This window comes from Montipora foliosa, chromosome 14, assembly GCF_036669935.1.
Source record: "Montipora foliosa isolate CH-2021 chromosome 14, ASM3666993v2, whole genome shotgun sequence".
Taxonomy (NCBI): Eukaryota; Metazoa; Cnidaria; class Anthozoa; order Scleractinia; family Acroporidae; genus Montipora; species Montipora foliosa.
The window spans coordinates 842,526-860,025 of NC_090882.1; the positions used below are offsets into that span (position 1 = coordinate 842,526).

Genomic DNA, 17,500 nt, shown 5'->3' on the forward strand with positions numbered 1-17,500 from the left:
GGAGATATAAACTGACTGACAGAGGATATTACATGGCCGCTTGGGGATACAAATCTTCGAGGGCTGAAAGTATTTCTCACGAGTAAGCGAAGCTCACTCGTGAGAGATACTTTCAACACGAGAAGACAAAATTAGTATCCCAAGCGGCCATGTAATGTTTTGTTTATTATATAGGTATTGATGAAATGTCCATGACGAAAAAGTGGTCACCAACCGTTAAAACACGCATTTTGTGTAACATGAAACAAGATATGAAAGTTATGAAAAACAAATCATAATAATGTAAAATTTTGCAATAAAAAATGTTAGTGTAGTAGAGAAGAATTATATTAAAGCACAAAAGTATCTTACAATGAAGAGGAAGCTCGCGTTTTATTGGCTAACCGTATTCGTTACCATGACAACACCTTTATTCTCACATGTGAAAGATAAAAATGATATGTTCACTGCGCGCGGTAAAGATATGATTTTTTAGTAAAAGGAAAAATCCTGGTATTTCATCAGTACCTATATAATAAAAGAATATATTTAACAGAGGCCGCATCAGTTAAATCAATTCCTTGACTGAGCTGCTATTTGAGGGATTTAAAGAAAACAGAGGTAACGGAATGATGGAAAATCGGCAGATGGGATCGACATAAGTGACAATAGACGAAGATCAGTTAAAACGGAGCTTTGTTCAAGTATAAAATTGATACAGCAGTAAAAGAATATCAAAAAACGAGGAGACCATCGTGTAAAGGGAAAGCGACTAGCCTATTACCACCTTTAAGGCTACGCCTTTTGGCACATTTATATAATTGTAAAATAGAATGCTTAATTATGTTAGGCGGGTTCATACTTGGAACTTAAGAAGGCTATAAATTATTCCTTACTCCTACTTTGAATGTGAACGGGGTTCAGTCTTAGTTAAAGTACCTTACTTTGTACCCTTGGAAACAAGGTATCTTCAGAGAATTAGGCCAAAGCACGATCTCAAGTCTAGTCTTATCCCCCTAGATCAAAACACGATAAAGCGAAGAGGCGTCAAGCAAGTCTCAACTTGGGCCCTAGTATCTAGGCTTAATTTAGGCTCCAAAAAAGGATTTTTCAATTCATCTGAGTGCGTCTTCAACCTATGCAACATGAAGATCACCAACTGATTTAAACTAGGTAAAACGGATTCAACCTGAGAACGGATTTTACCGGCAACATTTACACGCTAGCTACAATACTCGTCACATTAGTTCGAACACCCACCCCCGTTTCCCCCTTCCTCCAATGTTGATTTCCACATTTACTAGTTGGTACCAGCTCCACATCGGCACCACTCGATATATTATTAACCGAACCTCACAAGACGTCGGCGACCCCACCTCTCTAGCTTTATTCCCTTCACTAACCGTTGTCACGCCTTCAAATGCCAACATCAGTACCAGTGCAAGGAAGATCGCCCTTATTTTGCTCGATTCTCGTCTCGATAATAATTAAAGCCCCCGATGTCATGTGTACGCTACGTTAATCAAAGTACACAGTGTCAACTACTTTACATGGAAATGCGGTACACAGCATATTGAAGATGTTCCTTTACACACCACATAGTATTTATAATTATTTGGCCTTCTAAAAACTCTCCAACACATATTCCTTGATTATCATCATGTTCAGACCAACTGCCCACCTTTTTAAATACAAAGCATGCGAAGAGGCATTCCGTTTATCTTAGTAACAAGTTGACTTCTTTTCTAAAGAGACTTGACTTCTGATCTACGCCTCTACAGATTTGCCAATTTCCTTGAAGCAAATACAGTAGCTGCCCCACAACCTTCAAGAGTTAGATATCACCGTGTAGAAATAAACTTCTTTCAGTTTTAGGCAGATGCAGCCTAGATTGGTCTTTGGTGGAAATTTGTAGCTCAATACAAGGGCACCCATTAAGCCAAAAGCCTTTGAGAGACATTTCTTGGCTCCCTGTGATGTATGAAGAATGTCTAAAGAGATGTTTTTATCACCTAGAATAATTTGGTCTATTCGGAAATCTTAGCTGAAAATTGAAGTGTCCGAACATTTTAGGGAATGATCTCTTCATTTGAAAAATTGCTAGCTGAACGTGCCTCGTAAGAACTTCCCAGCGAACCATTTGCTCATCCGAAACTGCTGCAATAGGTGACCCTTTTAAGTGCCAAGAATTTCCAGAATTTCCCTTCCGAAAACGTAAGGGACTACTTTTCCCTGGGTGCGAAACTTTTAGATGATGTTTTAGTAAATAATTCTATATCTGTTTGGTAACGTAGAGCCGAAAATCTTAGAACAGTTTGACTCTTCCGACACATATTTCACCGAAGATTATCGTTGTTGCCCCTGTCAATTGTCATTGGAAACCTTGAGCCCTTGGGAAAGAAAATATAAGGATGAATTTCTAAACGAAGCGGCAAAATATTTTAAGGAATTTACGGCGATTTTATCAAACTTTCCCATATAAATGAAAAAAAGAGTTGACCATTTTCGCTTTTAGAAATTTTAATTGACTACGATCCAGAACTGAAGGCAAAAAAAGATTAGCTACTTAGAACAAAGGTAAGCGAAACTAAGGCGTTATGTTATGATATATTTAGACACAAAGGCCTTTAACTCTCAAATATAGTATGAGCGTCATGACACCGCCTTTTTTGATGACAAGGAATCCAACTGTGCGCCTATTTCAGCGTTGAGTAGAAGAGACGTACACGTAAAGAATATCAGATAATTGGGTAAGTTGGTTTCTTCTCCACAGAGACAGGCCTTCGACTCAAAGTCTGAGCATCACAATAAGGGTGTTTGGAAAATGCCTCAACGCCAAGTTACGATGGGACGTGAGGACGTGACTCGGTTCCGTGTCGCGCTCAATTTGTACCCCCAGGCTCGGATTTGATGCCAGTGAATTCTTTTGTGTTAAACTTCAATTGAATCACTATAAACATTTACTTTCGCCATCCGGCACACTGGCAGAATGCTTGGGCGCTTTTGGGCAATATGTGCCTTTAATCTGTCATCTTAGTCAAATCCCGACCAACAATCATTGTTTTCCAGGATTGTTCCAAAATCATTTTCAGCTGAATAACTTGTATTAACTTTCTCTTCTCAAGCATTTGAGAATACAATATGTAGCTGAAGGCCTTCAAAAAGTCTTTGTGAGGGCCTTGGAAACGAGAAAATTTTTGTAGTGTATCCAGTTTACGAAAAATTGTTTTCCCGAATGTGGCACATTGTTCACTGAAATTATAATTGGCAAAGGCTGTTTGTGAACCTCAAATATTAGGCGCCGGTCCGTGAACTTGCTGCAATGAAGCATTAAAAGAAAGTCAGTTTGAAGAGCCGGTCTCAGCTTTTAAAAGTTGAAGGTCATAAACACTCTCATTTAACACAGAGTTAAAAGAAAATGCAAGAACCACTAAGATAAATGGCTGAATGGAAGATGAATTGGAAAGACGGGAGAATTCTAGAAGTCTGTAGTTTTGAAGAAAAGGTATACAGCCAAAAATCACCAACCGCTAGTCCAGCACATGGTCAAGAGGCTCCTTCATACATGTCACCAGTTCACTTGCATCTGTCCAGAGAAAGCTTCGATATCGCTGCGAGATGACGTCTCCGGTAAGTGAGTTCGTAACTTATGTACTCGGAGCACAAGGAGCCCGAAAAAACGTGATCCATTTCAGAAGCCATGATCACATTGAGAATCCTTGCCGCTCCTTCGAAGGGGTAATGACCATGCTGGCCTGAGACATTTTCAAAATTTCATTTTCCAATATTCTCCGGCAGGAGGAAAACCGATTTCAGAAAAACAGTGGAAATGACGACCCGTGTAAGCCCCCATAAATACGCATGACTGCATTCGAATATTAACCCATATGGTACAAATAAACCTCAGGGCACAATGCAAAATCAAAGGATTCCAACGGTGATTAATTAAAGAGTTTACACTTTCACATTCTGCTGAGGATCAATACTTTCTGAAATTTCCGGTCCCCAAACGTATTAGATTAGTTCCAATGTTTACTCATTCCGGGATCTCATAAGCTGGCAACATTGATGACAGGATTTTGTTTTGATTAAATTTGAGAACTTAATAATAGTTCAATTGAAAACGTTTTGTGAAACAAAAGCAAAGCACACGTCGGCTAAAGGTCGATAAATTCGTGCCGTGTTCACGCATGTATTCTTCGCGTATGCAGAGAACCTGTATTTGAAATGATGTGAAATGAAAGGTTTGGAAATGTGGATTACAGATAATATGAAGCAATAGCCCTTTCCACGGTTAGTTTTTCTCATTTGCATTACAATATAATCTAGCATTGTAGTTTTAACCCGAAATTGCCTCAAATTGTAATGCAAATAAGAAAAACTAACCGTGAAAAGGGCAATTGTCAAAGAAAACTGATTCTAAAATGATTCGAACACATGATAAGCAAGTGGCTCCAGGCTTAGCTATCATGATCGTTTTCTGTGTTTTGTTTCGTCACCATTTCAATGTAGATTAAATTGCTTTATTGTTAGATAACAAACCGATCGTACAAACCGAGTCTGCTGCCCAAAACACCTTGAATTTCGATCGTCGAAAAATGGAAATCGACCATTTCGCATAGAGCTTTTTGACATGGCCTTGTGAACAAGCTCATTCAGGGGATTTCATGCATTATTTAGTCGACTTGTGCAAGGGATGATGAAACTGTTTAGAGGGTTGAGGCGAGCCATGAAGGGAAAGCTTTTTGGGACAACTTTTGCCCGGAAGAACTGCATTCACCAGTTATCGAGACTATATGTGAAGCTCTTAGCGACAGATCGTGCCGGATAATCAAATTGTTCAGCCTGAAAACTACTTAATTGGTCAGGAGCTCATAATGGGGAACCTCTATCTCTCATACTTGGCCAAGGAGTGAGGCCCTTCCAGGAAACAGCGAGGGGAAGGGGGGCTTGTTCCCTTGTTCCCTTTAAATATTTGCATGTGTTCCGTTGTTCCCCAAATTACTTTCAAACTTGTTCCCAGCTTTTTGATCCCCAAAATTGTTTTTGTTCCCTAAAATATTTTGACATTGTTCCTCTGTTCCCCAGTTCAAATTAGCCATGTTCTCTTATTCCCCAGAACGCCCACTGTTGTAAAAGGCAATCAAAACAGAGCTATCTTAGCGTCAAGGGAAAAATGATACTTTCCGTGGGAAAAACTGTTTCTAAAAATAAATGTACTCAGGAGAGGGTTGACTCAAGTTATTAGTTGAGATAGAGGCTCCCCTTGATGACCTCCTTGAATTGATTCAATAAATGCTAAGATCTTTCGGTTAGAAAATGTATCCAAACTAAAATTGCTTTTCGTTTCTTTTCTCTTTCTTGCTTTCAGCTTCTAATTTCAGTCCTTGTTCTTCGTTCTTTGCTCTCATCAACGAAAGCCCCACTAAACTACAGAATCACAAGTGAATCGACAACTACTCCACCACCCACTAACGCAGTAAGAGGTCTGGATACGGGTGCAAAGGGCGTGGTGACCCCTTCAATATGGGTGGATATCCGACTGGTAACTAGAAAAGGAATTCAACTGATCATGTTTGAAAACGGGACAGTGGCTGGAAGCTGGAATCAGTCCATTACGGAGAAGCTTGGTAGGTTCGGTACTGTCTTTTTCCATCAAAATTAAAAAAAGCAGGAGCGAGGGGAACCTCTATCTCCACTAATCCCTTGAGTCAACCCTTTCCCAGTAAATCCAGTTTTGGAAACAGATTTTCCAGCTGAGGTAGCTTTGTTATGATTGGCTTTCACAACAGTAGCCATGCTGAATCTCCCAAGGCAGGCGTTCTATGTCGAGAATTCTCCCAACTTCCCCGAGTGTTGAGGCTATGGAAACACGGAAAAAAGTCCTCTATTGCTTTTATAAAATATTTCTCAAAGATAATTCGACAAATGAAGGAAACAAATGAAGAAAAATTCTTGATTGAAACAGATTTTCTTGATACACGCTCATATTTGCTACCAGCCAATCAAAACGCGCGTCTGACAACATATAACCAATCAAAATTCGTGTGATGTCACAGCCGTGTTTCCGCACTCTCATCTAAACACAGCTATTGACCAATGAGAGGGCGCTTACTATCCGAATCATTTTAAAATATAAATGTGACCGGGAAAGGGTTGATTCCTAGGCTCCCATTGATGAAAAAAATCAAAATCAACTCTTAGCCAAAGCATCTGGTTATACCTGAATCTTTGCTGACGTCATTGTCTCATTAACATACGAGTTTGCTGATAGACGGCATAATGCTATTCTCAAATTGGCTTTAAAAGATAAAAAAACGTGTTAAACTTAAGTAAATTTCAAATTTTTAGCATTGCGGCTTTGAAAACGAGCGAGTTATCAGCCATCAAAGCCCTAATGAGCCGATGTAATCTTTGTAAAATTTCGAATTTTCAAAGCGTCATTACTCAGAGACAATCTGGTAAATTGCGCACAAAGTTCCACTTATCCTTATCGTACTACACATAACGCACGAAGAGCACTGCTAGGCGTATCCCTTCCTCACTTTCCCTATAATTAAATATTGAGGAGTTTAAGCAAAAGGGAGTATAAGCAAAGACGACTGCTACGGCTACGGCTACGGCAACGGCAACGCAAAAATATCATTGGTTAAATAAGGAAAAATAATCGTGCTGCACGTGCAGCACGAATTTCCGTGCATTTTTTGCCGTGCTCCACAAAACAGCAAAGTGAAATCACCAAATTTTAGGTTTTGACGACAACGTGAGCATACAACAATGAGACAGTCATTTTCTCTTTTGACTTTAAAACCCTTCGCACCCATCCAGTTACAGGATAGTTAGCCTGTATTGTAGAAGGCGAACAAGACGGAATAATCGCAAAATACTTGCGATAGCGCTAAGTTATACTCTGGATTGACGCTTTCGTTGCCCTAGGCGTCGTCTTTGCTTAAACTCTCTATTGTTAGCGGCCAACGGAATACAGAAGGTCGTTGCAGCCTGAGGAAGGGAGTGGTCAAAGTGGCACGCAAACCTTGCAATTTTCCTCTTCAGGGATTTTCCGACTCCAGTCCCATGGGCCTGCATTGGTAAAGCTGAAAAGTTTGAAAACAATGAAATACATTGCAATCAGCAGCACGGGACTCATCTACTCCACGGTAAGCCACTTTGCGGTTGGCAGAAATAGTAATTATTATATTAACTAACATAAACAATAGTGTGGTTCAAATCAAAACAAATGTAAATTCGTGACTGCATCACAACACACGACAGATAATCAAATCGTCCAATCAGAAGCCTGTGACTAGGAGTATACGGATCGATTTTCCCGCAAAACCAAAATCATGAGCCACACATTATTGCTATCCTAGTGATTGAGAATGGTCCCTTGGGCGATCCGAAACTTATTTAAAAACGCTTCTCAATATGCGAGTCGCGCGCTCCTTGGTCAATGCAAATACATATAGCCGGTTTGAAGAAAGAAAAGGTATGTAAACCCCTGGGCCCGGTTTTTCGAAAGCCGATTAACTTAATCTAGGATTAGCGTAAACTTTGGTTTGCTTTTTTAACTTTTGGGTGAAAGCTTCTTTTGGTTATTTTCGGTTTTCAAGCTTGACTTCGTCTAATGTAAAATTTTGCCAAATATCAGCGTTGTACAACATTTGGGAGTAGAGAAATAAACTCCTTGGTTAATTTTTAATCTGGGATTAGCGTTAATCGGCTTTCGAACAACTGGGCCCAGGTCTCTGCATCCACAAGTCAAGTAGTCGAGGAGTGCACGGAGTTCCTGGTATTGTATTAAACCTGGACTCAACAGGGGCACTTTGCTTAGAGCCTCGCTCTGTTTTGAGACCATATCATCATGGTGAATTTATTTAAATGAATAAGCAAACAAACATATAGAGAACAATTCTATTTTGCAATATTTTCCAGGCCAACTCGTCTAATCGAGAGGCGCTATTGAAGCATGCACAGGAGGAGAACTACTACTTCTCATTCAGTTCTCACTTGCATCCAGCTAACAGGAGTCAAGCGATCAGGAAGTGGCTGCTGGCAATCGGAAACAAAGGGGAAATGAGAAATGCTTCGAGGGTTCTGAGAGGTCACAAGTCACATCAATTTCTAATCACAGAAATAAGAAAGAGCACTAAAACATTTGATTGGGGCAAATTCTTACGCGCGGTGAGGGACAAGGCACGCTAAGATCAACAATGACATTTTCGTAATGATCAGGTGAAAAAGGATTCATCGGAACAACAAACGACTCATTAATCAGAAAACAATGGACACATCTGCACATGTAACGGAAACTGTAGCACTGGATCTAATCCTAAAGATCCTGGATTTGCCAACGAAACATTGAAGCTTTTGGAGGTAACGAGTAAATTTGCATATGGATTGATTTTGCCCAATGGCGCAAAGCGAAATACAGTGGGGCCCAGGTTTCCATGGGAGCTGTCGCTACGTTTTTCAAACCTATAACACCGGTAATTTGCCTCGGTGCCTATTCTTTTCAGTGTGTGGAGCCTTTAACCCTTTCCAATATCGAAACGTTCATTCTCCTAACTAATCCCATACGATTTTTTGTTGAGCAGTATTGGGAATATGGTGTTACATCAAGATCACACCCTTTAAGCTGATAATTATCTTCATTTCCAATGCCTGTCTGTCTAACATTTCATTGAAATTGCGAGGAGAATTTTACATGCTGATCAAAAAGTTAACTTCTCACGTTGATATTGAAGAAGTGTTACATGACAAAGTCAACATCTGGGAGCAGTGGTCATCAACCGCGCCTCCTGCCAGAGGAGCCTTATCTAAGCTTTCGGTCATTAATTGAAAACACATCTCGTTGAGCTGCGCTCTTCGTAATTCAGTCACTAATTGACTGCAAGGAAGGCTGAAATTTACTCAGGGCCTGTGAAATCATACCGTTATCTGAGAAAACTGTTCAGTCTAACCTCTTGCAGTGATGTCTCCACAAAGGCAGCACTTTCTCCTCAGTTGTTTGAAGACGAGTCGGAGTGGAACCCACAACCTCTTGCACGGTATTCAATGCTTTAACTACCGAGTCAGCCGGTGGACGCGAATGAAAAAGTGATGAATATATACCTCTTCCTATCCGAGTTCGAGGTCTGGCCCCAGTTGTTCAAAAGGTGGATGACGATATCCACCGGATAAATCACTATCCATTGGATATCGAAATTGATTTCGCTATTATTTATCCACTGGACAGTGATTTATTCTGCGGAAAGCGCTATCCATTGTTTGAACAACTGGGGGACACGTTTTGACCCGTTGATTTACACCCCAATTGCGAAGCACGCGGGCCATAAAGAAACGGATCCACTCAAAAAAGTAAGGGCCGAGAAAACGAAATTAACAAGACATCTGGCCCTAGTCGTTTAAACGATGGATAGCGCTAGCCGCCGAATAAATCACTATCCAGTGGATAGGTCATAGTGAAACCAATTGCGCTGTACAATGGATAGTGATTTATCCTGTGGATAGTGCTACTCATTTTTCGAACAACTGGGACCTGCTATATATCTGAGGTAGTCACACGCGCGGGAAAGGAACCTTAGTTGAAGTTACGCGGAAGCTTCAACTGTATAAATGCCTTTTTTAAATAGTTGCTTGCAATAATATATTCAAAGAGTTTCACAAGTTCACATGAAAAACTTGCTAGAAAATGTTGCATCAAAATTTCAAATTCAGCGGGATGTAGTGTAGAATACGGCCAGCTGAATTAGCCCATCATATAGGGCATTTTGGGAATATAATAAGAGCCGATACCAGATCACTGAAAAATTATCCTTGATCCCTCGATAACACCAAACAGAATCCAATAATTTAGAATTTGAATCCGAAGACTTTGTGAATAGAATTCGACTTATTTAGTCTCCTTAGAAAATAAGCACAATAAATACAAAAACATCCATTCAGTTTTGTGGTTTATACACAGCATTTCCCACGGTGGACTCAACTTAGTTGCTTGTCCAAACCACCACGACACAATGATTACATACAGTTTAAACAAAATCCCTAAAATTACCTTTAAATTCCCTGATTATTTACAGTTCATAATCTAAACTTTAAATCTATCTTTATTTCTAAAATATATATTTATACCTTGCACGCTCTACGGGCCTATCACTTTCGCTGTAAGACAATAATAATTTGAATGTCAGTTGCGGCTTTTAAAAAACGCGCAAGTTGATTGGCTTAAAAATATCCCTGCTGCACTCTCGACCAATCAGGCAAAAGCCACACCACTGCAGATATTTGGTTTGCGATATGATTTGCTCATTTAACTGTCTGTACTTGGCCAAAGTTTGGTTTAACGTCACTCAAGTGAAAACCGCCCTAAAAAGTTCCTTTGAACTAGCATAAACAATCCTTCCTGAAGTAGGGATCTCATGAAAATGAAAAAAAATCCAAAACCCTAAAAATAGAAACACGACTTACTTCAAGATTGATTTTGTGTTTAAAAAAATGTCATCTTGAAAATCAACCTTTCCATTGAAAGGTGCTTATTAAAGTTTTTCGTCCTTTCAAAAACAGTTTTACTTGGTTTTCTATCCCGAATGAGTATCATCATCATATCTTTACTTACCCTTCGATTTTAGAGTAGATTGGTCGGTGTAGCTAATATCTCCGAGTCTTTACCCACCCAACCATGATACACCACAGAGGACAGACCACAACACCGAGAACTCCATGCCCCACTCTTTGCGAACAATGTGTGGGGGTTTTTGTGTGTCCCACAGGGTTATGAACATTGAAGGGTTGTGAGACGGGGACTATGATTTATCGTCCTTACCAGAGAAGACTAGAAAGTCTATTTGCAGATGTCATTACAAAGCCAGCACTTTCTCCTCAGGCATTTAAAGGGGGTATGTCACGCAAAATGATGTAATTTCATGACACCCAAAACTGCCCAAAAAGTAGAATGAAACATTGCAACAAGCACTTTAAGTGCCCTTGTGACCAAAAAATCAAGTCTTGTATTTCTTTGGATTTCAAAACTATGTTAACTAAACACTAAGCGACCAAAGTTTTAAGCCTTGATTTCAAAGACATCTGTTTATTTTAACTGGAATTTTCCTACTTAATAGTCCACTATTACTAACTTTAAGATCTTGAGAGAGCTGGATCGAGTATAAAAAGAAGTCAAAGGCTCACTAGTTTAAGAATGCCATGCGTGTGTACACCGCAGAATTAATATGCAGCACGGGAATTTTGGGCTTTCAGAATTTTAAACTCGCGCTCTGCATACATAATAGGCTGCATTCCCACGCTGAAGTTTTAAGCTAGTGAACCTTTGACGTCGCTTTTCCCTGGATCCAACCCTCTGAGGTCCAATCGGTCAGGTTTGAACGTGAGTAATGACGGACCCTGAAATCCAAAACTTACACTCTAAGTAAACGGCCTTTGGATACAAATCAAAGCTCAAAATTTTGCCAGTCAGGTGTTAAGCAAATACACTTTCAAAATCTGAAGGAAAAAAGGAAGCGATTTTTTTTATGACAGGGGCACTTTAAAATTGTTGAACAACATAATAGAAATACAGTAAAAGGAAAGAGAAGCACGGATGGACACAAATGGACAAGATTGAAACGGACTGCATTTGAATAATCTTGAAAAAGGTCGGCCCTTTAAAGACCCTGAGTGTTGGTCCGGCCGGAGTTGAACTCACGACCTCCCAGTCCTGACCTCCCGACCCTGAGTGAAAAGCAAAAGGCGAATCTTTGCTGACGTCATTGGTTACATTTTGTCTCATTAACAAGCGATTTTGCTGACAGAAGGCATCATGTTATTTACAAATTGACTTCAAAAGGTAAAAAAACGTGTTAAAGTTAGTGAAATATCCAATTTGAAAGGGACAGTTTCACGGTTTTGCGCATGTCCAAGCTTTAGCGCTAGCAGTTGTAAATTTTAAGGTTTCTTACTGAACCAGACGATGTTAATTAAATACAGAGAGTATTAAAGCAAATACACTGAATGACTAAGGCTCAAATTTGGTGGAAGACACTGCGGGTTTACACAGAAAATATCGAATTTAGTTTTTATCTCGAATTTATTGTACGGGTCGAAAATTTCTTCTTCGCACGAGTTGTCATAACGCACGAGTAATCTATCCGCATGCTGTAGGTTCATAACACAAAGAAAATGATTACAAAAGTAATTCCAATGAGTAATCCATTACTATGGGATTGTTTCCGTTTCCTGCATCAGTGCTTTCGATTGTTTCAATAACAATGAAATTAAATGGGCTGACGTGACAGTTTGCCCATGCGCAGATACGTGAAACTCTCCCTTTAAGCCTTTTGGCTTTGATAACGAGCGAGTCATTAGCCATCAAAAACTGATGTACGAATGTATTGGCATACATTCTTTGTAAAATTTTGAATTTTTAAAGCGACATTACTCAGAGATTTTCTAGCAAATTGTGCTCAAAGTTTCAGAGATAGTTCATTATGCAATGGACTTTCAATATTCAGTAATGATTTTTTGGCTGATTGATTAGAAAACGATGGGCTTATGCTAATGAGGCAAAAATGGAAACAAAGATTCCCCTGTTGCTTGAATATAAACCGATGGTTCATCCTCGGTGTAAAAATCTGTGAAACTTACGGATGACCTACACAAAAGAAAACAAAAGAGCAAAAAAACATCAAACAATAGCCTAACCCTATCCCGAGCTAACAAGACAAAGAAAAGGTTTCATAGGATTTTACACCGAGGTAAACCCCCATTTTTTCACATTGAGATAGAAAAATCGACTATTTTCAAACAACTTAAATTTCGAACATTAAGAGCTGCCGGGTATCTATAGCCTGCGTGCAGACAGTGTATGAGTTGAACGCTGATACAACGGTGCTATCAGCGTTCAATTCACACACCGTCTGCACGCTGGCTAGGTAGCTACTGCTTGATAAAATTAATCTTAATGCCCACAGTAAACATGTTACTTCAACATGACAACGTCAACGAAAACGTCGAGGAAAAATGCTACCTACGCTTTCTAAACTCTTTCGTGATTGTTCCAATTTATTCAACTTACACACCACAAGCCAAAATACACAATAACAAAATTGCTAGGAACGTTGTTTTAAGCAAGAGAGAAAAACAAACTTTGCCGCTGTGTGTTCACGTTTACAATAGAATTTGAGGTTTGGTCATTTCACCGCGGTTGCAGTTTTGTAGAGAACGGACAGAAATAAACAAGAGTTCAAAACGCACGAGCAGAGGCATTATTTTGCTTACTACAAGGTATTGTTTGGCGGCGTTTCCATTGACGTCGCCGTCATAAATTCCAAGGTCTCTTAAATTGTTTTGTGGTGACGTTCTGTGTGTTGTCGCAGCCGCCATCGTTGGGAAACTCCAGGCTCAGCTGAATGATGAGCGTTATTTGGGATAGACGAGAAGGACATTGCCTCTTACACTTCGGTTACATGAAGTTAACTTTATACTTACAAAATTTTTTCGTCAATTTAATTTGAAAAAGCACGCTATTACGTTCCAAGATTTTTAAAGAACATGAGGGTCGAGAAGAATGAACCTGGACCATAAGCGACATAACCACAAGACCATCGAAGATAGCCGATGAGCAAGTGCGAGTTTTCATAACATTTAAATAGAGATACCCATCACCAAAATTGAAAGCTAACCGCGGTTTAAAATGGGTGCTTAAACTTAAATACTTGAAGGTCAGCGCTATTCGGAGTGGGTGCTTTGAATTAAACACTGTTGATCACCGCTATAAAAAAATACTTGAATACGGTGCATGGGAATATTACGTTGGTGATCTTCTAATCTATGTTAATGTACATCGTGTAATTGTCACGAGATATCCAATGTCCTTCTCGTCCATCCCTTACAGCATTGACCCAGCTGAATATCGATTTCGAGGTGTCAACTCCTTGGTATGACTACATATAAGCGCAACGAAATGCCACTGCCCTACCACAGGCTTGTTTCACGGTTCACGGTGTACAGTTTTCCTACCAGTTCTCCAAGACATTGCGGAATTCCTCGATCTTCATTTGCTATTACCGTCCTTTTATACAGCGGCATCCCTTTGGACGTGTCATACCATGATATCAACGTCATTTGCCACGCAGAGTGACGTCAGAGTTTTCTTAATACGTAATGCTGTAAGTCTGGCCTGGCTGTTTTCGTACCAACATTCTTTCATGACCTTGGACAGGGACTGCAATGCCTACAAATACACATTAATTTGATCATTAGATTCTGATGATGATCCTTATGGAAGCAGTGTGGCCCAGCGGTTAGGGCGCTTGCCCTGAGGTCCGGAGATCCCGGGTTCCAAGACCCGCTCTGACCACATGTTTGAACCTGATAATACTTGGTTCAGCCTCCCAGTTGCATTTGTAAATAGGCAACCAGTTTCCCTCCGGACGGTTGGGACTCTTAACAGTTGTTGTTGGTGGTGGGTGGGGGTGTTGGGTGGAGGTGGAGAGTGGGAGTGTATTGTAGTAGCCTCCCGGATGCCATCCGTGGCTCAGAAATATCTCTCAAAAGTCATTGGGTACTGTGACTGAATTTCGTGTAACACAAAATTATTCAAATAGATGACATGTTGTTTCCCGCGTGATTCGCCAGAGTGCATTCAGCCAGTCAGATCACACAATTGGACAAACCGTCATTTGAAAAACAAACCACTGCAACGACTACGGCAAATGTGGGCCTTTTAATAAGCTAGAACCAACTCCAGAATTATACATGTAACAATTTCCATACCTCATTTTGAAGCCATCGATTGGGGATTAAAGGCCGAAACTTCTCCACACAGACAGCTTGTTTCATGTCTTCAATGCTAGGGTCACAGGCTACCCGATCAAAATATGGTAGCTGGTACTCGTCACATACTCCTCCAGTCTGGCATTTTCTAGCTACCTCCCATAAAACAAGACCAAAAGCATACACATCACCACGTTTATAACAATCGAAATGCCTGACATAAACATTTTCTTCTAGAAACTCTGGCGGCATATAACGCTTGGTACCAACTCTGTTGCCATGAGGAACATCCACTGTGTCACTCACGGAGTTATGGCGCACAGCAAGCCCAAGATCTCCTATACAACATGTTCCTGCAATACACAACGGTAACAGTATCTATTAACATACATTGGTTTTTGTAATTTTGTCATATGCAGACAGTGTATGAGTTGAACAGGTTGACAGGTTTTGTGCAGTGCAGAGAGCACTGGCTTTCCATGAATGTGGCCTACATGTAGGGTAAATTCCCATACAAAGGAAGGTCGTAGGTTCGACTCCTGCAAAGGAACACTGGGTTTCCCTGAGTCACCCATTGAAAAATATCATCTCTTCCATATTTGATATCCTTGATGTGAGCTAAAGCATCAAGTTGTGAGTTTGTCGCGTTTTGACCACCATGTACCCTGTTAGCAGTCTCCTTCGATCTTCCAAGATAAGTCGGGAAGAGGAAGGAGACTCTGCCAGCTGACTCGACAATTCATATTGAGTATGCGTTAAAAATTCAAATGTATTTTGGTGTCAGTCACGCGTGACCAGTACCGTAAATACCCGAAGATAAACCGCACCTTGAATTTACCAGCTCAAATATTTAAAAAGTTTTTGAAAGAAATCAAAAGAAATCCGAAGTCGAGTCTTTAGAAGTCTTTTTCATCCACTGTTCATCAAATGGAAACTCACTATTAACATTGAAACAGAAAATAATTCAAAGTCTTACGCACAAATTTAGCACTTTAATCTAATTAACATCGTTTCTACCAACTTTGACATATTATTGATCTTTTTCTGGTACCAAATTTGTTGACAGGAATTTCTTCATTCAACACAGTTTTTCCCTAGATTTTTGCATTACAACAAGAACGTGAGCGGAACGTTCGTAGCTTAGTAATCAGGCATTAGATTGGACGTTAGATGGAAAACTGGACACCGGAAGCAGCCTTTTTCAAATGTTCCTGCAGATAAGCCGCACCCTTGATTTCTAAAGACGATTTTTGGGAAAAGGTGAAGGTTATCTACGGGTGTTTACGGTAACTGCAAAACAAACAGTCAGGATATTTTCGAACAACTCTGGCAAACACACGACAACCAAGGAAGGGTGAAGGTTATCTACGGGTGTTTACGGTAACTGCAAAACAAACAGTCAGGATATTTTCGAACAACTCTGGCAAACACACGACAACCACGGAATCATTTCCTTGGAAATGCATTCATAGTTTTGCCATTTCAGTTTTTAATAAAAAAAAATTTAGGTTTCTATCTGCCAGTCCAGTTTCTGTAAACCAACATACAGAGGAAATACTCACGGGAATTTAGACATTAAAAAATTGCCACCCTGGTTTGACAAGTTGAAACTGGACTGATTCATTCATTTCTTTGGATGAGTGGCAAATTAAAGAAAGTCTAGGCGGCTGGCAGTCTCCTTCCTATTCCCAATTTTCCTTGGAAGATTGAAGGAGACTGGGCTCGCAGGGTAGTTTTAACCATACATACCATTTCTTTTCACCAGGATATTTTTGCTCTTCAAATCCCGATGTGCAATAGCAGGTTTTCCTTGGGTACCAACAATCTCAATGTGCAAGTGTGCTAGACCACTGGCAATTGAGACAACTAACTTGAGCATTGCCTCCACATCCAGTGTAGCCAGTTGAAGGTAGTCGTACAAGGAACCACGCTCCAAGTAATCTGTCACAAGCCACAACTGAGTCCACGCCCCATTGTCTTTATTGTCTGCTGCTACAAAGCCTGAGAAATAAAGGTAAACATTGGTAAACTAGTTGATACCACTTGTGACCATAAAAACTGATTGGTGGTACAGATGATTAATTTATGCATGCATACAAATCATTATTACATGTACATGTATTCCAATTTATTTTATGTGATGTGAAAAGCGTTTCTGTGTTTGATCTTGGTGTCACATAAGACGGTACCTGCACACACACACACATACATATATATTATATATCTTTTTGGTCACAAAAAACCAGCAATTCTTTGTTGCAGAGTATTTCTCATATAGAGCTTTGCATTTAGAGCCATATCTTGTATGAGTTGTACATGAAGTCATTCTCAGTTGGTTTTGATAGTAAAAATGCTTGAGTTAATTTATGTAAGGGGCCTTTCATTTAATAGCGAATGGAGGGGGGAGGGTGGTAAAATTACATGGAAAGTCCTTCATACATTACCCAACCCCCTTCCATAGCAATGGCTATTTAAGCCAGCATTACACCTCAACCCCTCCCCTCTCTCTCTCACCCAACTTATGTAATAATTATGAAAGCAGAACAGCTCAGCCAGATCATCCAATGCATTCATAATGTTGTATTAGAATGTTTATATTTAACATTTTCAACTAAACAATCATCTTTATCCTTAGAAATAATGACTAGTATTGGGTTGAAGCATATGTGGTAGGCAGCAGGCTAAATTAGTGTCAAGAAAATAAAAGACTTGTACCTTTGCTTCATTCAGCTTTGAAGTCACCAGAGTGAATTGG

The 17,500-nt window shown here is 39.9% G+C and overlaps 2 protein-coding genes across 2 annotated transcripts in view; one reads left to right on the plus strand and one right to left on the minus strand.

Annotated features, from left to right (window-relative positions):
- The first annotated feature begins 2,640 nt into the window (after positions 1 to 2,640).
- Positions 2,641 to 9,754, plus strand: LOC137985656 (fibroblast growth factor 1-like). The gene is made up of 5 exons (XM_068833296.1): positions 2,641 to 2,729; positions 3,386 to 3,609; positions 5,351 to 5,609; positions 7,033 to 7,136; positions 7,912 to 9,754. The coding sequence occupies exons 2-5, from the start codon at positions 3,598 to 3,600 to the stop codon at positions 8,179 to 8,181; spliced, it is 645 nt and encodes a 214-aa protein (XP_068689397.1). The 5' UTR covers positions 2,641 to 2,729; positions 3,386 to 3,597; the 3' UTR covers positions 8,182 to 9,754.
- Positions 9,755 to 9,927: 173 nt separating this feature from the next.
- Positions 9,928 to 17,500, minus strand: part of LOC137985655 (activin receptor type-1C-like) — a 40,547-nt gene continuing 32,974 nt past the window's right edge. Inside the window, exons 5-7 of the mRNA XM_068833295.1 lie at positions 16,495 to 16,746; positions 14,746 to 15,098; positions 9,928 to 14,203 (exon numbers count right to left, since the gene is read on the minus strand). Coding sequence (XP_068689396.1) covers positions 14,072 to 14,203; positions 14,746 to 15,098; positions 16,495 to 16,746 — 737 coding nt within the window. The 3' untranslated portion in view covers positions 9,928 to 14,071. The remainder of the gene's footprint in view (positions 14,204 to 14,745; positions 15,099 to 16,494; positions 16,747 to 17,500) is intronic.

Coding starts and splice junctions, on each gene's coding strand:
- LOC137985656 (XM_068833296.1), top strand. Junction 5,610..7,032: donor GTCCATTACGGAGAAGCTTG/GTAGGTTCGGTA, acceptor TTTCCTCTTCAG/GGATTTTCCGACTCCAGTCC. Junction 7,137..7,911: donor CGGGACTCATCTACTCCACG/GTAAGCCACTTT, acceptor AATATTTTCCAG/GCCAACTCGTCTAATCGAGA.